The 26,566-nt window shown below is 43.9% G+C and overlaps 1 protein-coding gene across 1 annotated transcript in view; it reads left to right on the forward strand.

Annotated features, from left to right (window-relative positions):
• Positions 1-26,566, forward strand: part of LOC121855915 (obscurin-like) — a 65,448-nt gene that overhangs the window by 31,538 nt on the left and 7,344 nt on the right. The window contains exons 2-6 of the mRNA XM_042351112.1: positions 11,466-11,529; positions 14,800-15,037; positions 19,504-19,574; positions 23,121-23,266; positions 24,854-25,031. Of these exons, the coding sequence (XP_042207046.1) occupies positions 19,513-19,574; positions 23,121-23,266; positions 24,854-25,031 (386 nt within the window). The 5' untranslated portion in view covers positions 11,466-11,529; positions 14,800-15,037; positions 19,504-19,512. The remainder of the gene's footprint in view (positions 1-11,465; positions 11,530-14,799; positions 15,038-19,503; positions 19,575-23,120; positions 23,267-24,853; positions 25,032-26,566) is intronic.

Consider the following 26,566-nt stretch of genomic DNA (forward strand, 5'->3'; position numbering starts at 1 on the left):
TGATGTTAGCTGGTTCGGTTACGTATTGCTAGCACTTCGGTACCACAGCATGCACCCAAAACACTTCGGTACACATGCACCCAAAACACTTCGGTACCCACATGCGCAGGCACTTCGATTACACATGCGCCAAAACGCTTCCCCGGTACATGTGCACAAGAGCACTTCGATGCCACATGCGCAATGAACTCTGGTACACATGCACCCAATAGCACTTCGGTACACAGCGCAGAGCATTTCGGTGCCTGGCCGCAAACGCTTCGGTGCCGTGCACAGAGCACCGGTACCGATGCGCAGGCATTTCGGTACATGCGCAAAACGCTTCGGTCACATGCGCAAAAACACTCAAGGTACATGCACCAAAACGCTTCGGTACATGCCAAACCCTTCGTGCACATGCGCAAAGAAACGCTTCGTGTCTGCAATAAAACACTTCGGTGCCCGTGCGCAATCGCTCACATGCGCAAGAGCACTTCGGTACCCATGCACCCAAGGCGCTTCGATCACATGCGCAAAACGCTTCGGTACACATGCGCAAAGAGCACATCATGCGCCCAAAGCAATTCGGTGCCCATGCGCCAAGAGCACTTCGGTACCCATGCACCCAAGAGCGCTTCGGTACCCACATGCGCAAGACGCAGCGGTACGTGCGCCCAAAACACTTCGGTACACGATGCCAGGCACCATTCGGTACATGCACCAGAGCGCAGATTGCTACGTGCACCAAGAGCACTTCGGTACACGTGCACCAAAACGTCTCGATTACATGCGCCAAGAACGCTTCGGTGCACATGCACCCAAGAGCACTTCGGTGCCTGTGCCGCCAGAGCACTTCGATACACATGCGCAAAACGCTCCGGTGCACATGCGCCCAAAAGAACGCACGGTGGCGATGCGCCGAACCTTCGGTACATGCACCCACAACGCTTCGGTACACATGCGCCAAGAGCACTTCGGTACACATGCGCAAAACGCTTCGGTACACGTGCGCAAACACTGATACGATGCCCAAGAACACTTCGGTACCCACATGCCCAAAGAGCCTCCTGGTACAGATGCACCCAAGGCTGCTTCATTTCATGCAAAACAATTCGGTACACATGCGCAAAACGCTTCGGTACACATGCGCAGGCACTTCGGTACATGCGCAAAGAGCACTTCGGTACACAGCCGCAGACACTTCGGTACACATGCCCAGGCACTTCGGTACACGTGCACCAGAGCACTTCGGTACCATGCGCAATGAACTCCGGTACACATGCCCCAATAGCACTTCGGTACACATGCGCCAAGAGCACTTCGGTGCAATGCGCCAAAGACGCTTCGGTACACTATGCGCAGAGCACTTCGTGCCACGATGCGCAAAGAACCTTCGATTCCACATGCACCCAAGAGCACTTCGGTTACATGCACCCAAAGAACGCACTCGGTGCATGCCCAAGAACACTTCGTTACGCACCCGAAACGCTTCGGTGCCATGCGCAAAGAGCACTTCGGTACACATGCAAAAACGCCTTCGGTACTGTGCACCAATCGATCTGGTACACATGCGCCCAGAAACACTTCGATGCCACATGCGCACCAAAATACTTCATTTGTACGCAAAACGCTCGGTACACATGCCAAAAGCACTTCGGTACATGCACCCAAACAGTTGATACACATGCGCCACAAAACCTTCGGTACACATGCGCAGAGCCTTCGGTGCACATGCGCCAGAGCACTTCGGTACACATGCGCAGGCACTTCGGTTACACGATGCACCCAAAGAGCATTCGGTACACATGCACCCAAAGCGCTTCGGTACCTGCGCCCAAAACGCTATTTTACGTGCGCAAAACACCTCGGTACACATGCACCCAAACACTTCGGTACACATGCACCCAAAACGCTTCGGTGCGCATGCGCAAACGCCTCGGTGTCACATGCCCAAGAACGCTCCGGTACATGCCAAAGAAACGCACAGGTAAACGTGCCAAAGAACGCCGGTACATGCCCGCAACGCCGGTTACACATGCGCAAGAGCACTTCGATTTACATGCTGAAACCTTCGGTGCCACGATGCGCAAGAGCACTTCCAGTGCAATGCGCAGAGCACTTCGGTTGCATGCGCCAGAGCCTCTGGTGCATGTGCGCCAAAACTGCTCGGTACCGTGCGCCCAAAACCAGTTCGATTACCCTATGCGCAAACGCTTCGTATGCCCAAAGAGCACTTCGGTACCATGCACCAAACGCCTTCATTACACATGCCCAAAACTTCGGTGCCCGCGACAAGAGCACCTCGGTACATGCGCCCAAGAACGCTCTGACGTACCCAAAACACCCCCTACACACCCAAACGCAAATTACATGCACCCAAAACACTAAAATTTTCCGCAAAAACGCTCGTTACATCCCAGAACACTTCAGTACGTACCCAATGAACTCTGGTTTTATGCACCCAATAACGATTCGGTCACATGCACCCAAACACTTCATTACACACCACCCCCATGCGCAAAAACGCTTCGGTACATGCCAAAGGCCCCTCGACCACGTGCGGAGCATTGGTACTGCCACATACTTCCGGTACATGCGCCCAACACTCCGGTGCCATGCCAGGCGCCGGTACACATGCCAAAACACTTCGGTACCCATACTCAAGAGCACTTCGTTACCGCATGCGCAAAAAACGCCCAGTACATGCGCAAAACCTTCGTTACATGCCAAGAACTCTGGTACATGCGCCAATAACCTTCGATAAATTGCACCAGAGCACTCCGATACCACCATGCGCAAGAACACTTCGGCACGTTCCGAAGGCACCTCGGTACGACTCTTGAAACACTCCGAATTTATGCACCCAAAAACGCTGAATACGCACAAAACAATTCGGTACCGCACTCAAACCTTCAATACTATCACCAGGCTGCAATACCACCCAAAACAATTCGGTACCGTGCAACGACCGGTACACCCCAAGAGCATTCGGTACACATACACCAAAACGCTTCAGTCACGTGCACAGAGCACTCGGTACGTGCCAAACATTCGGTACCTGCACCCAGAACGCCCCGATCACATGCCAAAGAGCACTTCGTTACACATGCGCCAAGAGCACTCCGTTACACATGCACCCAAAACGCCACCTGCGTGCAAACGCTCATAGCCATGCACCAAAACACTTCGGTACGCGACCCAAAACGCTGATACATGCAAAGAACACTTCGGTGCACGCGCAACCAATACTCATGCAGCAAGACGCCGATGCCATGCGCCAGAGCGCCCGGTACCCACCCAAAACGCTTCGGTCAATACCTGAGCGCCCAAAGCCAGCCCCTACATTCATACGCAAAAACAGTTCGATCTCATGCCAAGGCACTTCGGTACATCGCAAGAGCCTTCGATACCCATGCGCAGAGCGCTTCGGTACCCAAGAACGCTGATGCACGATGCCCAAAAGAACTCCGGTACACATGCAAAAGACTTCGGTACACATGCACAAGAGCACTGACACAATACGCAAAGAACACTTCATTACACGTGCGCAAACACTCCAGCACATGCGCAAGAACACTTCCCACGATGCACTCAAGACCACCGGCTACATGCCAGAACTCCGGTGCGTGCCAGAACACTTCAATTACACTTACTCAAAACTTCGGTCACCAACCCACATGCGCCAAGAACGCTGGTACGTGCCCAAACTTCATTACCACCGCGCGCAAGAACGCCTCGGTACACATGCCAAAACACTTCGGTCCCACACCCCATGCGCAAACAACACTTCGATACACATGCACCAAACAGCACTCGGTACACAATGCGCCCAAAACGCCTACACCCAAAACATTCGTTACATGCACCCTGCACTTCGGTACCAGTGCTCGACAAACAAACTTCGGTGCCATGCGCAAGAGCACCTCGGTACACTGCCAAAGCACTCTGGCCATACACCCACCCAATGCACCCAAGAACAATTCGGTGCTGCACCCAAGACACTTCACTGTGCGCAAACACCCAGTCCATACGCCGACACTTCATTTTCGTGCGCAAGGCACTCGGTGCACATGCGCCAAGAACTTCGGTGCACCACCCAAAGCACCGGTGCACATGCGCCAAAACGCTGATGCATGCCAAGAAAACTTAGTCCATGCACAAGAGCACCCCGGTACATGCACCGAGCACTCTGGTTTCATGTACATAAACAACTCGGTACACATGCACCCAAAAGAGCACTAAATGCACAGAGCACTTCAGTCACATGCGCAAAAGAACGCTTCAATCCCACATGCGAGAACGCCACTTCGCAAGTACACATGAACACAATAACCCTGGTACACATGCAAAGAACGCAATTCGATGCCACCCCCAAAACACTTCGTTACACATGCGCAAAACCTTCGTTTACATGCGCAAAAGAACACTGGTACGTTAACCCAAGAACGCTTCATTACATGCCCAAAACGCTTCGGTGCGCGCCAGAGCGCTGATGCCATGCGCCAGAGCACTTCGGTGCCATGCCAGGCACTCCGGTACCACATGGACCCAGAGCGCCGGTGCATGCCAAAACTTCGGTACATGCACACAAAACTTCGGTACATGCCCAAAGGCACTTCGGTACATGCACAGAGCACTCCGGTACACATGCCAAAGGCACTTCGGTACACATGCGCAAGAGCACTTCGGTGCACATGCCAATGAACTCTGGTACACATGCACCCAATAGCACTTCGGTACACATGCACCGAAGAGCACTGACACATGCACCCAAGAGCACTTCGGTACACGTGCCAAGAGCACCTCGGTACCTGCACCCAATTCACTCTGGTACACATGCCCAATAGCACTTCGGTACACATGCCCAAGAGCAATTCGGTACACATGCCCAAAGAACACTTCGGTGCCATGCACCCAAAGGCGCTTTTACACAAGAGCAATTCGGTGCATGCCCAAGAGCACTTCGGTACATGCCCCAGAGCATTTCGGTACATACCCAAAACCTTTGGTACACATGCCAGAGCACTTTGGTAAACGTGCCAAACTTCATTACACATGAACCCACAACACTTCGGTACACATGCACCCAGAGCACTTCGGTACACATGCCAAGAGCACTTCGTACACGATGCACCAAGAGCACTTCAGTACATGCCCAAGGCACTTCGGTGCACACGTGCCAAAACTTGCTTCGGTACACATGCACCCAAGAGCACTCTGTACATGTGCACCCAAAAACACCTCGGTACACATGCACCAAGAGCAATTCATTAAACATGCCAAGAGCACTCGGTACATGCACCCAAGAGCACTTCGGTACACATGCCAAAGAGCACTTCGGTACACATGCACCAAAGAGCACTTCGTGCCTGCACCCAATGAACTCTGGTACACATACCAATAGCACTTCGTACACATGCACCGAAGAGCACTATACATGCACCAAGAGCACTTCGGTACACGTGCACCCAAGAGCACCTCGTACACTTGCAATTCACTCTGGTACACATGCACCCAATAGCACTTCGGTGCCCTTGCACCCAAGAGCAATTCGGTACACATGCACCCAAAACACTTCGGTACATGCACCCAAAACACTTCCCCGCATGCCAAGAGGACTTCGGTCACATGCCAAACGCTATGCACCCAAGAGCACTTTGGTACGTGCCCCCAAGAGCACTTCGTACACATGCACCCAAACGCCGGTACACATGCGCAAGAGCACTTCGGTATACATTCACCAAGAGCCTTCGTACATGCACCCAACAGCACTTCGGTGCCGTGCCAACAGCACTTCGGTACACATGCACCCAAAGCATTTCACACATGCCAAAGCACTTCGGTACACATGAACCCAAGAGCATTTTGGTACACATGCACTCAAAGCACTTCGGTACACATGCCGAGCACTTCGCACGTGCACCCAGTACACTTGCACCCAATGCACTCTGGTACACTACACCCTAGAGCACTTCGGTCACACATACCCAAGAGCAATTCGGTACACATGCACCCAAGAGCACTTCGGTACATGCACCCAAGAGCGCTTCGGTACATGCACAGAACACTGGTACACGTGCACCAAAGCATTTCGTTACTTGCACCAAGAGCACTTCGGTACACATGCACCCAAAGAGCACTTCGTACATGCACCTAAGAGCATTCGGTACACATGCACCCAAGAGCACTTCAGTGCACATGCACCCAAGAGCACTTTGGTAAACGTGCACCCAGAGCACTTCGTACACAACTACCTGTGAACCTCTGAACAAGACTGATATATTAGACTGTGATAAAGTTACTGTGAAGCCAACCTATTCCTGGTCATATTGCTTGTCATTATTAATACAAAGCTTTTCAGTCACTCTGGATTATAATGTCCTCTTCAATGCTGTTCTGTGTGTGTGTGTATGTGTGTGTGTGTGTGTGTGTGTGTACCTTGTCATGTTACACAAATTAGATTATTGACTTAACTTTAGGGTAAAAGAAACATTTGTTATATATTTCAATTAGAGAGTCACAGTACCTAACCAGAAGTCTACGGTGTTATCCTGCCATGTTTACTTACTGCTCCACTAACTTGTACTGTGTCAGGAAGAAAGACTGTAGTTATGACCCAAAGCTAAATATGTATTGTCCTAAAACTGTTTATATCCCACATACATACTACATTATTATAGGATAAATATACACATGAACGAACTTTATAAACACTTTGTTCTTGTGCGTACGTGTCTGTGTGTCTACGTATGTATGTGTTTTTGTGTGTATATATGTTGACGAATGTGAATGTGTCCTTGTTTATGGTGACGTACGTGAATATGTCCTTGTTTGCCTTGACGTACGTGAGTGCTTCCTTGTTTATGTTGACGTACGTGAATATGTCCTTGTTTACACAAACCACCGTTTATGTTGACTACGTGAATATGTCCTTATTTGTTGTTGTACAGATATTCCAGTGTTTAAGATAGTTTACTAGTGTTTACATGCGTGTGGGGGAGAGGATCTCCGCTAGCTTCATTACCATAAACAAATAAGAATACAAATTATAAATAAGGTTTGCTGGGTGAATGAGATAGGGAGGATCAAACAGTCGGCCCAGCAAAATTGGAGATTGGCTGGACTTTGGGAATCAATATGACCTTATCTTGTGGGGAGGAGCTGCCTATAAAGTGAGAGAGGAGGAGGAAGAGGAGGAGGATCTAAAACATGTGTGTGTGTGTGTCTGTGTGTGTGTGTGTAGTAATAATAATAATAATAATAATAATTAACGGTTTATTGAAAGAGCTTGGCAGCCAGAAGGCTGAAAATATACAGTTACATATTTGGGGAATGGGTTACGAATTACAAATAATATACAAGTAACATAAGTGACACAAATAAGACATATAATAACTAGATGGGAAAAGCTCAAACTACAGTTCATTTCAACATAGTGACAGTGTAAGGAGCAGTGTTTACTGGGAGTGAATACACTGATTTATTACAAGTTATTGATAATTTTTACAATGGTTGGGACTGGGCTGTTCTTATAGCGATCAGTTCGTGCACGTATGGGCTGGATGCGGTTGTGGTGTCGAACAGCAATTCTCGGACAAGGGATCTCAGGTGGTAGGAGCCGGTGTCGGGGATGGTGTAGAAGCTTCGTACCAAATTTGCAGATGAGGTCGTGGTGATGGTCAGTGAGAGTCGAAAGGGTCAGTGTGTTGAGCGCTTCTTGATATGTGGAGTAGGAAGGAGAATAATCTTGCATGCCCTCTTTGCACTTTCTAGGTGTTTACGTTGTGTGGCATTTAGGGAGAGGACCAGGTGGGGAGGCATAGGTGAGCTTGGATATGAATGTTGTGTAAACACTGAGGAGCTCGTGTGCAGGAACTCTGAGGGACTTGAGTCAGCGGAGGAGGTGGAGACGGAAACTGGAGGATGTGTGTGTGTGTGTGTGTGTGTGTGTGTGTGTGTGTGTGTGTGTGTGTGTGTGTGTGTGTGAAAGGGAGGGCGTTGGGAAAGTGGTGGTGGTAGTTCTGGTGGTGGTGGTGGTAGTGATGATGGGCTGAGTTAATGTTTCTTGCCTCCTCCTCTCTTCCTTCCCTTCCCTCCTCTTTCTTTCTCTCTCTCCTTTAGGTGTGTCTCAGCAAACCCCCCCACCTCTCTCCCTCCCTGCTGGCGTCAAACAGCTTCTAGTCAGTCCTTTTGAAGTGTTTATATAGCCTCTGCCTCTCGCGTATTACTGGAACCCCACACCATAACACAAAATGTATGAAGTATATCAACATTTCCAACAAAGATCATCATTCATTTGTTTTTGTTTAAAGTCTTTGAGATAACATTTAAATTCCAACTTGAAGGACTTGATATTAAAATATTTTTGTGACATTAACTCTCGATTTCCCTACGTTCGTTATTCATAAAATTGATTACGCTCCTGGGAAAACAATACACAAACAAAAAACATAAACACACAAACATACATTTTATCTAACCAAGACGCGAAGACTTTAAGACACAAGAGGAGATTAAAATAAAAACTTAAATAAAGGAGAAAGGGAGAGGAGGAAGGCTTACTTGTGTACAACAGAGAGCCTTGTTGGTGTTGGAAATTGTGGAGACTTATAGTTCAAAAGTGTGTGTGTGTGTGTGTGTGTGTGTGTGTGTGTGTGTGTGTGTGTGTGTGTGTGTGTGTGTGTGTGTGTGTGTGTGTGTGTGTGTAGTGGTGTATTGCGTCTAGTGTTAAGGTGCAGGCACTGCTTGCGTCCTCTCGCTTTCAACTACCGCCGCTGTCTAGCCCTCGTGGCGAACAGGGAAGCAACCTCGTGTAAGTCTTCCCCTGCTCCCTGCTCCCTTGCGGATTAACCTTGGTAGGAATAAGGCTACGGGAGTAAACCCTGAACGAAAAACCTGCGGTGGCACCCCGCATCAGGCTTACGGAGCTCCAATAAAACCCCAATGGCGGTATAGGCGGAAGAGGTGACCAATGTTGGAACCCAACGACTACACCAACGGATGAAGGCAATGCAACATAGACAGGCTACTAAGGCGAAACCCAACAAACTGGGCTATCGGCAGTTCATTGCAACTCTCTCCCTAGTTGTTGCAAATACCTGCACCACTGGATCAGGAAAGGGGAGAGCCAAGATGTGTGGTTGTAGCCTGCTCTCCTGCCTCACCAAATAAATAAACTCACGAGAAGCCAACATCCAGCTCATCATACTTCCCATCATCATCAAAACACTATCCCCCCAAAAGTCCTATGGTCACAGACAAGTAGAGACGGGAACATGCAGAGATGACTGCCGGGAGTCTCTAGTCACAACTCTGCACATGGGCGGCACAGATAAGATGGTCGTTTATGCACTGGGATCTAGGCAGCAATGCAATCCGGTTCTGTCTGTATGACTGAGCAGCCCTTTCGAGGAGCCACTCTGCTCACCCCACATGGGGAGGGGGCTAGAAATGGTGCCCTAAACATAGCCTGCCTAAAGAACCAACCTGACTGGTCGAAAACATTATCACAATCACACATGAAACCACAAACAAACTGAACAACCTCTTATGGTCACTGCAAGGAATGTCAGGACCCTTCTGGATACTGGCACAAATGAGCGTCCTGAAAGAAGAACGGCCCTTGTGGCAAAAGAGCTGGCTAGGTATAGCCTCGACATAGCAGCCATTAATGAGTCCCGGCTCCCAGAGACAACATTTTGTAGGACCATAAGTCCACGTCGTCGATGACTGTGTGGATACGGAAGAAAGTGATCATAGTGTTGGATGGATATATTTTCAGACAATAATTTTGTTGTTACCTTTTACTTTCAGTACTTGAGTACTTTATGAATGAGATACTTTCTTACTTCTACTTGAGTAAAATTCTGCTACTGTAACAATACTTTTACTTAAGTAACAAAGTCCGGTACTTTTTACAAGCCCCCCCCCCCGCCACACATTAAATACTCGTACTACAAAGACAAGCGTGCCATCTGTTGGTAAACAAACAACTTGTTTATGAAACCTCACTCAAAAGCTTAGATATTCTATGCCCATATACTTCCAAGTCGGTGTCTATGAACATTTGTCCGTGACGGTAACTTCCGCTAATGTAACAAAGACACGAGATCGGCAGACAGGCAGACAGACAGTTTAGACAGACCTACAGAGGGGAGCCATCTGTAAACACTAATTAATGTTAATCTTACTATAACGAAAAAGCCAGAAATTATTATTATTTTCCTCATCACAGCGAGTTGTGTTGTGTTAACTGACGCCTGTAGCTAAGAGTAGTGTGTTAGCTGAGACACGCAGCTAAGATTGATGTGTTAACTGAGCCACGCAGCTAAGATTGATGTGTTAACTGAGCCACGCAGCTAAGATTGGTGTGCTAACTGAGCCACGCAGCTAAGATTGGTGTGTTAACTGAGCCACGCAGCTAAGATTGATGTGTTAACTGAGCCACGCAGCTAAAATTGGTGCGTTAACTGGGCCACGCAGCTGAGAATTCCCACCACAGCTGAATCAGAAAGTAGCTCTGCAGGTACGTTGCAAGATTAATGCGCTCAGTCTTGGAGGCAGTTGGGTACCTGGCCTGATTCAACAGATTTGCTAAAAGCTTCTTGTAACGTGAAGTAAATTATTACAACCCGGACCTACAGTACAGCTTGATATAAATCCACCTGGAGATTGAGTATCGCATTGCCTCAGTTAGACTTCAGTGCAGGTTATCTCCGACGTGTGCACTGATAATGAGTCTCGAGGCCTGACTAACCATTTGGGACAACAAAGATACAACAACACTGTCACTCTCTCTCTCAATAACTGGTGCTAAGTTTCTAGTTAAGGTAGAGTCTCAGGTTAGTTTTGGTTCCATAGGTGACGTAGTATTTCCAGTTATGGGAAAATTTGACTTATTATTTTTTTTTACGAGAAAAATTTACTTCAAGATCATTTGAGAATCCCAAATTAGGACCTGAATAATTTACGTTTCTAACTTACAGGAGTCTCATGTTCGTCTATTAAATCGATCGTAAAATAAATTTAATCTGCTTAGCTGTTTTATAATTTGTTTTTAAGTCAAAATTCCTCATAGAAAAGGCAGAGGAATAACAACAGACGATCATTATTTTTACAGGGAGATGAGTCACATGTTATCGTAGATGAAATAATGAGAAGTCTTGTTTTCCCAACAACCTTTACGTTTACTGAGCAATTAAAACTAAGGGGTAATGGTCTAAGATCCAGATTACTATTGAGAGAGAGAGAGAGAGAGAGAGAGAGAGAGAGAGAGAGAGAGCCATACAGATTATGTCCCCTCTTAAAAGACAGTGAAAATATAAACACTATTCTCTTTATTTATGTTTTATTATTTATCTATGTAATTTTATTGTTAATTATGAGTCTCTCTCTCCTCTCTCTCTCTCTCTCTCTCTCTCTCTCTCTCTCTCTCTCTAATCTTGTTGTTGAGAATTCCACTGAAAGTTTGTATTCTCTTCCCCCAGGACAGAGAGATGACCGACCATTGCCGACCACTGAGCTGCCTCCTGCTCCTGCTACCAGCCTTAGGTGAGAGAGAAAGAGAGAGAGAGAGAGAGAGAGAGAGAGATTATTAAACGTAATTAACAGGAAATGAAATGACAAAAAAAGACAACAATATTTACACTCCGAGCTTCAGGGGTAATAGGGCTATAAGCGACATAATCTCGCCTCTAGGCAGTTTATATTACGACGATAAACACAGAAGAAGCGTTATTATGTGTGTGTGTGTGTGTGTGTGTGTGTGTGTGTGTGTGTGTGTGTGTGTGTGTGTGTGTGTGTGTGTGTGTGTGTGTGTGTGTGTGTCTATTTACAGAACATGGCAGCCAGAGGATGAAATATACAGTCAACACAGATGATAAAAGTTACATAAATAAGTAATGGATCACCTGATTGACGAATGAACACCTCTCCTTCAAGTCAATCATCTTAATCACGAAAACAAAAAAAAAAAAACACTATAATCAATACATCACCACACCTGAGGAACCAACAGACATTTAACTCACTTTAAAACAGAAATCAAACCACGTAACTATGAACGAAGAAACTCACAATATTAAAGACAAAAACAGAATGTTGTGTTTTAGTGTTATGAGGCGCCCTAATGTGTGCTGGGGGAAGCTTGATACTTGTGGCCTGTTTGTTTGTACCTGCCACTCATAAACAGGTGTACCGAGGGAAGGTGTGTTCCTTGTTGACTGAGGCGGAGAGAGAGGAGCTATGTCGCTTCCTGTTGGCAGAGAATCATTCGTGTGTTTTTGGGTGTTTGTTGAGTGTTAGGTGTGTGTGTTGTGTTAGGTGTGTGTTGTGTTAGCTGTGTGTTGTGTTAGCTGTGTGTTGTGTTAGGTGTGTGTGTTGTGTTGGGTGTGTGTTGTGTTAGGTGTGTGTTGTGTTAGCTGTGTGTTGTGTTAGCTGTGTGTTGTGTTAGTTGTGTGTTGTGTTAGGTGTGTGTTGTGTTAGCTGTGTTATGTTGGGTGTGTGTTGTGTTAGTTGTGTGTTGTGTTAGGTGTGTGTGTTGTGTTAGCTGTGTGTTGTGTGTGTTGTTAGTTGTGTGTTGTGTTGTGTGTGTTGTGTTAGGTGTGTGTTGTGTTGGTTGTGTGTTGTGTTGGTTGTGTGTTGTGTTAGGTGTGTGTTGTGTTAGGTGTGTTGTGTTGGTTGTGTGTTGTATTTGGTTATTGTTGTGTTAGTTGTGTGTTGTGTTAGTTGTGTGTTGTGTTAGTTGTGTGTGTTGTGTTAGTTGTTGTTAGGTGTGTTGTGTAGTTGTGTGTTGTGTTAGTTGTGTGTTGTGTTAGGTGTGTGTTGTGTTAGTTGTGTGTTGTGTTAGTTGTGTGTTGTGTTAGTTGTGTTGTGTTAGTTGTGTGTTGTGTTGGTTGTGTGTTGTGTTGGCTGTGTTGTGTTAGCTGTGTGTTGTGTTAGGTGTGTGTTGTGTTGGCTGTTTGTTGTGTTGGCTGTGTGTTGTGTTAGCTGTGTGTTGTGTTAGGTGTGTGTTGTGTTAGTTGTGTGTTGTGTTGGTTGTGTGTTGTGTTAGTGTGTGTTGTGTTAGCTGTGTGTTGTGTTAGCTGTGTGTTGTGTTAGGTGTGTGTTGTGTTAGTTGTGTGTTGTGTTGGTTGTGTGTTGTGTTGTTGTGTTGTGTTAGGGTGTGTGTTGTGTTAGTTGTGTGTTGTGTTAGTTGTGTGTTTGTTAGGTGGAGTGTTAGTTGTGTGTTGTGTTAGTTTGTGTTGTGTTGTTGTGTGTTGTGTTGTGTGTTGTTTAGCTGTGTGTTGTGTTAGCTGTGTGTGGTGTGTGTTGTGTTAGGTGTGTTGTGCTGTGTTGTGAGCTGTGTGTTGTGTTAGTGTGTTGTGTTAGTTGTGTGTTGTGTTAGTTGTGTGTTGTGTTAGGTGTGTGTTAGTTATAAGCTGTTAGCTGTGTGTTGTGTTAGGTGTGTGTTGTGTTAGTTGTGTGTTGTGTTGTTGTGTTGTGTTAGGGTGTGTTGTGTTGGTTGTGTGTTGTGTTAGTTGTTGTTTAGTGTGTTGTGTTAGGTGTGTGTTTGTGTAGTTGTGTGTTGTGTTAGTGTGTGTTGTGTTAGGTGTGTGTGTTGTGTTAGTTGTGTGTTGTGTTAGTTGTGTGTTGTGTTGTGTGTTGTGTTGGTGTGTGTTGTGTTGTTGAGTTGTGTGTTGTGTTAGTGTGTGTTGTGTTAGTTGTGTGTTGTGTTGTTGTGTGTTGTGTTAGGTGTGTGTTGTGTTAGGTGTGTGTTGTGTTAGGTGTGTGTTGTGTTAGTTGTGTGTTGTGTGTGTTGTGTTAGTTGTGTGTTGTGTTAACTGTGTGTTGTGTTAGTGGTGTTGTGTTAGTTGTGTGTTGTGTTAGTTGTGTGTTGTGTTAGGTGTGTGTTGTGTTAGTTGTGTGTTGTGTTTGGTTAGTGTGTGTGTTAGGTGTGTGTTGTGTTGGTGTGTGTGTTGGTTGTGTGTGTTAGTTGTGTGTTGTGTTAGTTGTGTGTTGTAAGAGTGTGTTGTGTTAGGTGTGTTGTGTTAGGTGGTGTTGTGTTAGTTGTGTGTTGTGTTAGTGTGTGTTGTGTTAGTGGTAAGGTTAGTTGTGTGTTGTGTGTTGGTTAGTTGTGTGTTGTGTTAGTTGTGTGTTGTGTTAGTGTGTTGTGTTAGTTGTGTGTTGTGTTAGTGTGTTGTGTTAGTTGTGTGTTGTGTTAGTTGTGTGTTGTGTTAGGTGTGTGTTGTGTTAGGTGTGTGTTGTGTTAGCTGTGTGTTGTGTTAGCTGTGTGTTGTGTTAGGTGTGTGTTGTGTAAGCGTGTGTGTTGTGTTAGGTGTCTGTTGTGTTAGCTGTGTGTTGTGTGCTGTGTGTTGTGTTAGGTGTGTGTTGTGTTAGGTGTGTGTTGTGTTAGTTGTGGTTTAGCTGTTGCACATTGGGATTTACTTTCTCCTAATGTTCTCTCACTTTCTAAACTACGGGAGAAATCTTCACTCCCAGACTTACTTTCACTTTCCTTGTCTTACTTACAAGAGAGGCTATAACCCTGGCTTCTCTTCTTTCACTTTCTCTGTCTATCTCTTTTTCTCCGTTGGCGATGCATTCCTGGCTTTCCCCGTCCCCCACTCTCCCTTTCTAATCTGTGAACAAGAGGCCTAAAACCCAGATATATCTACCTCCCCACTCTTCTCTCCTCGTAATCTCCCTACCTCTTCTCTCTCCCATTCTAACCACCCCAGTTCACCTTCCACCTCCCTCTCTATCTATCCCTACAAAAGACAACATGATACCTTGATTTTAACATAGTCTCTCCCTGTCTCTCTCTCTCTCTCTCGCCTGCAGGAGCCACCGTGGACAGTAAGCTTGGTGGGATATCCTCGCTGTCGAATAAGCCTCCCCTGCCAGTGAAGACCCAGAGATTCGTGAGCGTGTCCGAGGCGCACTACGACCACACCCATCACACCCACCACCACCACGAAGAGACGCCCGAGCCACTGAACTGAACAACAGTACCCGGGAGGTGTTCCTGGGTGATACAGCCACTCTGGAGTGTACCGTGCATGATCTTCTCAATGAGTCGGTGAGTATTGGGTGAATGAGCAGTCGGTGGTTGGGACTGGGTGAATAAGTCGGTGAGTCACTAGTGTTGGGTGAATGAATCAATGAGTCACTAGTTATTGGTGAATGAATCAATGAATCACTAGTATTGGGTGAATGAATCAATGAGTCACTAGTGTTGGGTAAATGAGTCAATGAGTCACTAGTACTAAATATCCTCTCTAAATGACTCACTCTGGCATAAAACTAATGACCTCTTGAATGAATCAGTGAATCAATAGACTCATAACTTACTTCAATGAGTAAAAAATTCACAAGATTTATGCGTCGGTGAGTCAGGGAGGAGGAGGAGGAGAAGGAGGAGGAGGAGGAGGAGGAGGAGGAGGAGGAGGGAGGAGGAGGAGGATGAGGGGAGGAGGAAGAGAAGGAATAGGACGAGGAGGGGAGGGGAGGAGGAGGAAGAGAAGGGGAGGAAGAAAAATGAAGAAAAGATGGAGGAAGAGAAGGAGAAGAAAAGTTTGGGAAGAGGAAGAGGAAGAGGAAGAAGGAGGTAGGCATCTTTAAACAATTCACCTGAGTCGCTTAATGGATGGTCTCTTTAATGAATCGGTCACACGCTAATTATTGGCGATGGTATTGAGTTTGTGTGTGTGTGTGTGTGTGTGTGTGTGTGTGTGTGTGTGTGTGTGTGTGTGTCGCAACCAATCCTTGAACACTTTGAACACCATTATAAATTGAACACTACACTTTGAACACCATTATACATTGAACATCATCATATGTTGAACACTATCCTTTGAACACCATTATACGTTAACACTACCCTTTGAACACCATTATATGTTGAACACTACTTTTTGAACACCAATAAACACTGTACATTACTCTCTGAACACCAGAAGTTGATTAGCAGTCTACCATACGTCGAACACACGTTGTTTACAGTAATCTACCACGAGAGAGAGAGAGAGAGAGAGAGAGAGTCTATTACTTAGTGAACATAGAGAAAGACAAAAAAAATTAATTTGTTCACAAGGATTTTATAAAACATGGATTTTCTAATTCTGTGTCTGTCTGTCTCCCCGTCTCTCCTTTTCTGCGTCCGTATGTCTGTCTGTTTCTTCCTTTCACTGTCTCTTTTCGTCTGTTTCTCTTTGTCTCTTTCTCTTAATGTATATCTCACTTATTCTTTCTCTCGCTGACTCTCTTTCTATCTGTTTGCCTGTCTATCTATCTGTCTCTCTGCCTGTCTCTTTCACTGTACTGTATTTCTTTCTGTTTGTTTGGTATCGGTGTTTTTACTTTCCTTCTTTGTGTATGTGTGTGTGTGTGTGTGTGTGTGTGTGTGTGTGTGTGTGTGTGTGTGTGTGTGTGTGTGTGTGTGTGTGTGTGTGTGTGTGTGTGTGTGTGTGTGTGTGTGTGTGTGTGTGTGTGTGTGTGTGTGTGTGTGTGTGTGTGTGTGTGTGTGTGTGTGTGTGTGTGTGTGTGTGTGGGTGTGTGTGTCTCGTTCCAATCGTTGAAGAGGAAACATAAAACCTAGGAACACTAAACTTAACACACCGCAGCTGACCTTCTATAAAACTATTGATGAAACCATTAACTTTACCTGGAGATCACCGCCCATTATTCTTACTCCGCCGGAATCAATTGCCTCTTTAACCTCCTCAAAGTCTCGATACTATCACAACCACTCAGGAACATTTTTTGTGATAATGTGTGTGTGTGTGTATCTGTGTGTGTGTGTGTGTGGGGTATGGTATGCAAGTGTATGCAAATGCAAGTTGGTAGAGTATGTATAACGTGCCTGTGTGTATATGTATATGTGTGTGCGTGCATGAACGTTAAAGTGCAACACAGACACCACAGAAAGGAAATTTACATGTATAGTGGATGGATGAAATACGAAAGAATGTTACGGAAAAAAAAAGAAAAAATAAATAAATTCGCTGTTGTGGAATATCCTGAGCAAAATACAGTGCAAAACAATGAAATAAATGTCACCATGAATTATATGACGAGTGATGCGTGGAACAAAAGGTTTACATTGTGGAACTTAGAGCACGGGCAGGATAGAGGTACATTTGTTTATCGTGTCACTAGTAGCACGGCAGGATAGAGGTACATTTGTTTATCGTGTCACTTGTAGCACGGCAGGATAGAGGTACATTTGTTTATCGTGTCACTAATAGCACGGCAGGATAGAGGTACATTTGTTTATCGTGTCACTAGTAGCACGGGCAGGAGAGAGGTACATTTGTTTATCGTGTCACTAGTAGCACGGCAGGATAGAGGTACATTTATCGTGTCACTAGTAGCACGGCAGGATAGAGGTACATTTGTTTATCGTGTCGCTTGTAGCACGGCAGGATAGAGGAACATTTGTTTATCGTGTCACTTGTAGCACGGCAGGATAGAGGTACATTTGTTTATCGTGTCACTTGTAGCACGGCAGGATAGAGGAACATTTGTTTATCGTGTCACTTGTAGCACGGCAGGATAGAGTACATTTGTTTATCGTGTCACTTGTAGCACGGCAGGATAGAGGAACATTTGTTTATCGTGTCACTTGTAGCACGGCAGGATAGAGGAACATTTGTTTATCGTGTCACTTGTAGCACGGCAGGATAGAGGTACATTTGTTTATCGTGTCACTTGTAGCACGGCAGGATAGAGGAACATTTGTTTATCGTGTCACTTGTAGCACGGCAGGATAGAGGTACATTTGTTTATCGTGTCAATTTGTAGCACGGCAGGATAGAGGTACATTTGTTTATCGTGTCACTTGTAGCACATATATGGTGCAACCGATTTTTTTTCATATAAATACATCTGAAAATTCAATGAGCTATTTACATCACTTTATAACTCTGAAGGCCCACCATAGCACCTATAGAAACAGTGATTAGCTCTATACTACTTCATAGGCAATTAACTCATTGATGTTTACTCACTCAAAAGGTATTAATTAGCTCACAAGTGTTAATTAGCTCACAGGTATTAGTTAACTCACAGGTATCAACTCGTACCAACCTCACCTTGAGCTATACAACAATGAGATATACAATATCTTTCCTATCTTAGTGTTACCCCAAGCGGTTTAGTCTTCATCTCACAAAACGAAAATATAATCCGCTTTCATTTTCCTTTAGCGCCACAAATCGTTTCACATTCAACTCACAAATGGATGTAAATAAAGTGTGTGTGTGTGTGTGTGTGTGTGTGTGTGTGTGTGTGTGTGTGTGTGTGTGTGTGTGTGTGTGTGTGTGTGTGTGTGTATAATAATAATAATAATAATAATTAACGGTTTATTGAAGTTCTGCAGCCCGAAGGCTGAAAATATACATTAGCATAAATGACTTATTACATACATTGGTGGTTTAACAAAAGCCTTCATTAGAGAAAGGTAAAGGAACACAGTGAACATACAGATTAATGAAGGTGTTGAACAGCAAAACGTAGTGTAGTAATCCTCCCAGATGGTGTTAGGAGGGACCTCACGTGGTGTAGTAATTCCCCACAGATGGTGTTATGAGGCCTCACGTGGTGTAGTACCCTCACAGATGTGTTATGGGGCCTATTTAGTACACAGATGTGTGTGTGTGTGTGTGTGTGTGTGTGTGTGTGTGTGTGTGTGTGTGTGTGTGTGTGTGTGTGTGTGTGTGTGTGGCTTCTAAAAACACTAGTATACAAACGATGCTTTACTGTATAAGAACAAAAACAAATAAAGCAAAACATGGAAAATAAAATAAACATAAAAACACACCTACCACACACACACACCACACCACAACACACACCCACACACCACACACCACATTACACACCACACACCACACACCACACACCACACACCACATTGCCACAAAACAGAACAAACAAATAACACAACGAAAAAAAACAAAAACATTACCTTTAAACTCTAATGTAAATGTAAATGTAAATAACCCATAAAAATGTAAATAAAACAGAGGTCAGAGTAAACTATGGAGGTCACCCGAGGGAGTCTTTGATTTACATGTTAAAAAAGATTTACACTTAAGTTAACATGGAGGCATTATACAGGGCGCTAGAACCAGGTTGTGAAAACAATGTCTGAAATATTTATCTGACTGAATAGTGGATCTGTCTTGTGTGTGTGTGTGTGTGTGTGTGTGTGTGTGTGTGTGTGTGTGTGTGTGTGTGTGTGTGTGTGTGTGTGTGTGTGTTGTTGTTGTGTGTTTTTTTGTTTTGTGTGTGTGTGTGTGTGTGTGTGTGTGTGTGTGTGTGTGTGTGTGTGTGTGTGTGTGTGTGTGTGTGTGTGTGTGTGTGTGTGTGTGTGTGTGTGTGTGTGTGTGTGTGTGTGTGTGTGTGTGTGTGTGTGTGTGTGTATTGTGTGTACGTCAGTTGTATGTCGTAGTATACGAAGGTCCCAGAGTACTACCCAACAAATGTGTTGAGTACTTAAAGCAGATGTTCCAGAGTACTCACAGCAGGTGTTATATGTTACAGGTGTCATGGATGCGACAGGTGGACGAGGTGAAGCTCCTCACCTACACACACACCTATGTTAAAGACGACAGGAAGATGGGCCTGGGGTGAGGGGAGGTGAGAAGGGAGGAGGAAGAGAGGGGCAACAGGGAGATGGGTGGGTGGAGGGAAAGAAGGAAGGAAGGAAGGAAGGAAGGAAGGAAGGGAGGGAGGGAGGAGGGAGAGGGAGGAGAGGAGGAGGAGGATCAGGAGAACAGACAGACAGACAGAAGATAGATAGATATATAGATAGATAGATAGATAGATAGATAGATAGATAGATAGATAGATAGATAGATAGATAGATAGATAGATAGATAGATACACATCTATGCAATTAATAGAAGACTTACGTCCTAAAAATTTAATATAATTCAATACTTAACCTATGTACACAAAGTTCTCCTACAAGAGTCAATAAGAAAGTTGGGGTTGTATTATCAAGAAGGATTATATGTATTTGTTCTTCAGATTAACATTTGCGTTTGACTGAAAAAAGTAAATTACGCGGATCTGAGTTGAGATTACGTGATCAAATACTCTTCTCGCGTCTCAATAATGCATTTTTTTTTAATTACCTCAGATGACATAGACGTAAATCACTTCTCTGTGACTTAATTTGACGTTGTGATTGTAGAAAAATAGTTAGTTAACATATGATGAAAATGTATGTATGCGGCGGCCGAGTGGATACAACGCTCATCTCCTGTCCTAAAGGTCACTGGTTCGATCTCTGGGTATCAACAGTCCACTCATCTGTGAAATAAAGGTCTGTCGAGTGTAGTGTTGGTCACGTTGCCTCTTCGTGTACTGGGGAAAAAAGTTTACTCTGTAGTGTTTCACATTCTCACTGTCCCTGAAACACCATCAATTCAGCCTTACGGTACCAATTTTCACACCGTGTGGATATTGATGCATGTGTACCTGTACCTGTAAACTTGTTCGTACGTGTATTTGTGCGTGTACCTGTTTGTGTTTGTTTTTATGGAAATGTTACTAGAATTTTTTTAGAGTTAAGTTGTTTGTGAGGGATGATACACGTCTGCCTCATAGCTCCTCCGCCCCCAACACACACACACACACACACACACACACACACACACACACACACACACACACACACACACATCTCCTCCGATAACTTTCTGCGCAAAAATTTCTCCGTGATAATTTGACAGGTGTATTAAGAGTAGCCTAGGGCGGTGGTCGCTCTCCTCCTCCTTCCCTAAATACGACCCAAACTTCAACAAAACCAGATAAAAGAAGTTAGTGGACCTCCACTTTCTTGCAACACCACTTGGCACGTTGTCAGAAATGCCTCGCCTCACCACTGGCCAAGCTCCAACACGGCCGCTATCACACCCCCGCCACCCTTCACAATTACTCAACTAATTACTACTCATTGTGGGTCAAGTTTACACCACCAAACTTTTTCTATTAGTTTTTTTGGCTATTTTTGGCTGGTACTTTTCCCGAACTTCTTTCGTAACTTTTATTATCGGTATTTATGTTATTGTCACAAACAAAACCTCAAATTATCAGCAGCAACAAGATAAAAAAAAAACATTAAAAAAAGAAACTCAGTATTTTCTCTTTTCTTTTGTTTTTGTTAAACTTTATGAAGTTTTCTAATACTATCAAAACTACATCATTCGGTAGTTACTGACGGAGACCAAGATAACTTTATCACTTCTCTGGGATCATCTTAAGTTTATTTCGCGTGAAGATTAAATTCCCTAATGCTGCCTGGGAGAGAATTAAGTTAAGTTAGGTTAGGTTAGGTTACGTTGATTAGGTTAGGTTAATTAGATTAGGTTAACGTGAGGGTGGTTAATCTTCAAGCAATCCAAAGCGAATCAAATAAGACCGACGATTCGTTTAGGGGCAATGCGGATACAGCACACTGACTACTAATCCTTCGGTAACATACACAAAGAGAAAATATGACCGGTACTTCATTCTATCGTCATTTAGAGCTGAGGTGAACTAGGAGGGCCCCGGGAACGAATCGGCGAACCTTAAAACAAAAGAAAAGTAATGTTGTATCCAGTAACGTTGATAGTTGGCGTGGTCTCGAAATAACCAATAAACAGCAACTATCTTTAAATGTTGGAAATACGTCAATTTGGTTAAGATTTTCCTCTTTTATTTACACGGGTCCCTATCACGGCGCTCCTCTACACGGTGTTAGCTACAATACGACATCACTCACAACACATCAATCGAAACACACTATCACGAACACCACAATATCAACCTTATTCACAACACAACGATACAACAAAACATCCACAACATAACATCACTCACAACACAACACATCATCCACAACACAACACATCACCCACAACACACCGACACCATAACATCACTCACAACACAACACATCACCCACAACACACCGACACCATAACATCACTCACAACACAACACATCACCGACAACACACCGACACCATAACATCACTCACAACACAACATCATCGTCTGGTCTATCATTGTAATATTTTCCCCAACACAAACATCAAGTGAAATGTGTTAAGAGGAATACAGGTAACCACACCAACACCTATAAACACACCTGGTGAGATTAATTAATGTTTACGGTGGCAGTGTGAGTGTTGAGTGGTCCCAGTCTTGTTGTAGGTCAGTTCAGTGTTAACTTTTAGTCCTTTTTTTGTGTATAAGAAATATTATAAAGATGGTACATGATGTAGGAAATGTTGGTGTTGAACTGCTTGTATGTGTAAAAAAAATCTTAAGTGTATGTATTCTGTTAGTGAGATGTCTTTTCTGTCTGTCTGTCTGTCTCTCTGTCCGTGTCTATCTATACATCTGTTGTCTGTCTGTGTCTATCTATCTATCTATCCATCTCTCTGTCTGTCTGTCTGTCTCCGACCTCCGGGTGCTCGTGACCCCCAGATATCTACCGTCCTGCTGCTGACCGAGGCTGCCAACGTTTCACGATCAGCTGAACATTTTAGATATTTATCATGGCTGCGAGTCACTAAACTGAGAACGTTTGCGGCGTAATGTTGAGGGCGGAGAAATACTGCCAGTGGAACGGGAGTCATGATGCCTTCCTAACTTTCCCGGGAGACCTTTACCCTCAGCCATAATGGACACCCATTTTGGAAATATTCCTTTTCCACATTTTTGGGGGAAACTGAAATGGGAAAAACTGAAAGATTCTAGTCAAATATATCTCCTTTTCCTCTCTATACCAGGTAAAACTAACACCAACCCTCTGCAAAATATTTTGAGGAAAATATGTTGACTTGTCACGTTTACTCTCCTGAGGCGGAGTTTTATGAGTGAGCGTGACCTCTGACCTCACTTGAAGACATAATGACGTAATTTATGAGGTCGGGAGCTGCTGGGGTTTATATATGTGGAAGGTAAGTCATTCTCTGCTGTGGGGTAAGACAAGTCTCTCCACAGCTGAGCTAACTTGATACCACAGCTGACCTACCCACCCACACGAACACTCACTCACCCACCCACCCACCTGCACACACACACACACACACACACACACACACACACACACACACACACACTAAAACTCATAGTAACCTAAACTGTTACGTTGTGAGACAGGTACCGGCTAGTGCACGAGGCAGGAGACAGATGGCAGCGCTGGCAGCTGGTCATAGGAAACGTTCAAACACAGGACGTGGGGGAGTACCGCTGTCAAGTGGCCACCACGCCCCCCCTCATCATGGACGTCACACTCAGTGTAACAGGTGAGTTGACCCTTCCTCCTGTTACGTCTTGGCGTTACGGGATTTATTTTGGTGTTACTTTAGCTATAGGGTCTAGTTTAGCGTTACTCGATTGTTACAGGGTTCATTTTAGTGTTACTTGAGTGTTATAGTGTTCATTTTAGTGTTACTTGAGTGCTACAGGATTCATTTTAGTGTTATTTGAGTGTTACGAGGTTTAGTTTAGTGTTACTTAAGTGTTACAAGGTGTTTTTTGGTGTTACTTGAATGTTTAGTTTATTTTAGTGTAACTTGCAAGTTAATTTTTTTTTTGTTAATTGAGTATTACGGGGTCCATTTTGGTGTTACTTGGGTGTTAATGGGTATATTTTCATGTTACTTAAGTGTTACAAGGTTTATCTTAGTGTTACTTGAGAGTTACAGACGTGAGTTAGGATTATATTTGGGTGTTACTTTCCACATATAATATTTACGAAAAATAAAAACTGCATCTCTCTCTCTCTCTCTCTCTCTCAATCTCTCTCTCTCCCTCCCCTCTTTCTTTCTCCTTCTCTCTTTCTCCGTCTTTCTCTTTTTCTCTCAGTATTTTTTTATATATCTGTCTTACCCTGTCTGTTTTCTTCTGTCTCTTTCGCACTGTCTGTCTGTCTGTCTCTCTCTCTCACACACACACACATCGTCTGTCATGACATAGAGAATTTAGGTCATACAGGGAGTTAACTTTTATGCCAGAGTTTGCTTTCAACTTTTGCTCTGAGCTGCTTGTTGAGGCGAGTCATGTCTAATGAACACACACACCTGGCTGTTACGACGACGTGAGATATAATGGTCCAGGTGTGTTGACGTGATAGTGACGAGTGAGGACACCATGAACCTTTGTCCATCGTGTTTTTCCTGTGATGCTGATTGGAAAAAAAATGTCTCTTTCAAATGGTGTGTGTGTGTGTGTGTGTGTGTGTGTGTGTGTGTGTGTGTGCTTGCATATGTCTGTCTGTCTGTCTGTATGTATCTGTCTCTCAGAAAGTTTCAAGAGTTTCATGGTAGTTTCCCTCAGTTGCAGGTTTATATAATTTTTTTTCTCATCCCATTCTAAATATTTCTTTCCTAATCTGTTTCTTTTTTTTTCTTTTCTTCTTTTTCCGTCTCTTTTTACTCTTTTATAAACAAATATATTTTTCTTCTTCTTTTCCTCATCTCTTTGATCGCGATACTTGGCGATTTTAGTTTGAGAATTTCTATGACTCGATCCTGTGAAGAATTTTGCGAAAGCCTTTGGCATACTGAGGACTTATTTAGTAATTTTTCTCTTCACAGCAAAGAGTTGAAAGACACAAGTGTGAATTAGAAAAATGGTTTAACGAGAACATCACCGCGCGGTTTTATCTCGTTAAAATGTTTTAGTATTAGTTTGTCATGTTTTAGCGTAGTTTATCACGTGACTTGAAAATTGTGAATCAAAGGAACCTCAACGGTGTCACACTCCCACACAGCTACAGCCTAAATCATCGTCCTGAAAGAGTAAATTTGTATTTTAAGTTTGAACGGTAGTCAGTTGTAAAGCTCTCTCACTATCTCACTTCTCAGCTCTCACCCTGCACACTCTCACAGAGCCGAGGGCGCGGGTGGTGGACGAGAGAGGTGAGGAGGTCAGAGAGAAACACTACAACAGCGGCAGTATGATAGAACTCAAGTGTGTCATCGACCAGGTGCCCTTCCCACCTGGCCCCGTCACCTGGCGCAGGGGAGCTACCACCCTCTCCTTCAACACCTCCAGGGGAGGCATCAGGTGAGTCCCCTGGGTCACCTTCACCCACCCACACCCCTTACCTATTTCACCCACAGGGGAGGAAGCGGGTGAGTTTATCGCGTTACTCACTTCCTATTAACCTTATGTGTCAGAGAGAACACTTTACCCCGCCTCTCTCTCACTTTATTACGACTCTCTCTTTGTTTTTCATTGTGTATTTAGAAACATGTAACTTTAGATGCATGTTACACTAAATAGGGATAATTGGCGATTAAATTTTAAAAAGCAAATTTTGGTTTTGCTAAATAGGAATAATTTTTTTATCATTACAACATAATAGAAATTAATTCGTATATGGTAAATTTGGTTCTGTTTCATTTAAGACGTCATTTACCGTTAAGAGAGAGCCAATTTATACCCAAACTATGTTAGGTTACCTAAGGTTAGTTTTGGTTAGGTTGAGGTTTCTATGAAACTTTTCATTTAAATGCACGTCTACACGATCATCTATGGCCAGTCAGTTGATTCCCGACTAGTGAGGTATTGTTTATATATGGAAGTCCGCGTGTATATGGACTGCTTTATTGGGCTAATGAAATATATATATATATATATATATATATATATATATATATATATATATATATATATATATATATATATATATATATATATATATATATATATATATATATATATATATATTTCGTAGATCCTCAATGGAAACGTGGATAAGATAAATCTTGATAAAATCACACAGGAAAAAGGGAAACAATGGAGCACCTTAGCTTTGACCTGACCTCATATTTTGTAATGTCACTCTGTGTACATGCCTCTCTCAGTCCTTTAATTCAGTTGCCTACAAGATGTGATTAAAGACAAGCTGACATGTTCCCTTTTTCTATGTGATATTATGCATATATATATATATATATATATATATATATACATATATATATATATATATATATATATATATATATATATATATATATATATATATATATATATATATATATATATATATATATATATATATATATATAGACTAACAATTGTTTATGAAATAAAACTATGTCGAAGACTATCACGGTGACAAAATAAATAAATATGAGAGAGGAGTTGGTGCTACAGGCCTCGGGGGTATTATGTGGTGTTGAGAAATAATGAAGACCGTGGAGCAGCGAGTCTGGTGACGAGACCTGAAAACTTATTGACGATATTCGTCCCAAAGCAACTTACGACCAAAGATACTTAACTAATCCTTTTATGTGGTTTTAGAGAATATAGAAAAGTTTTAACCAATAATATCAAATACCACACCTCTCCCTCCCACCCACCCACCCCCCAAAAATGTCTTTGAAATGTGTCACGTATAGCACAACACCCGAACAAGACCACGCACGCTGATGTCTTCTTCAAAAGCTAGACCTTGAACCTTGACCTCTTGACGTCAACTTCAGGAAATGTCGTTGCGAATAAATGTGTCAAGCAGGAAGGTTGTAGCTGTTCCTGACCCCGGGTGTACAGTTGGCCTATATAAAACATTGATATGACAGCGTTAACGAAATGAT

Source organism: Homarus americanus, unplaced genomic scaffold (genome assembly GCF_018991925.1).
Source record: "Homarus americanus isolate GMGI-L3 unplaced genomic scaffold, GMGI_Hamer_2.0 scaffold1024, whole genome shotgun sequence".
Classification (NCBI taxonomy): domain Eukaryota; kingdom Metazoa; phylum Arthropoda; class Malacostraca; order Decapoda; family Nephropidae; genus Homarus; species Homarus americanus.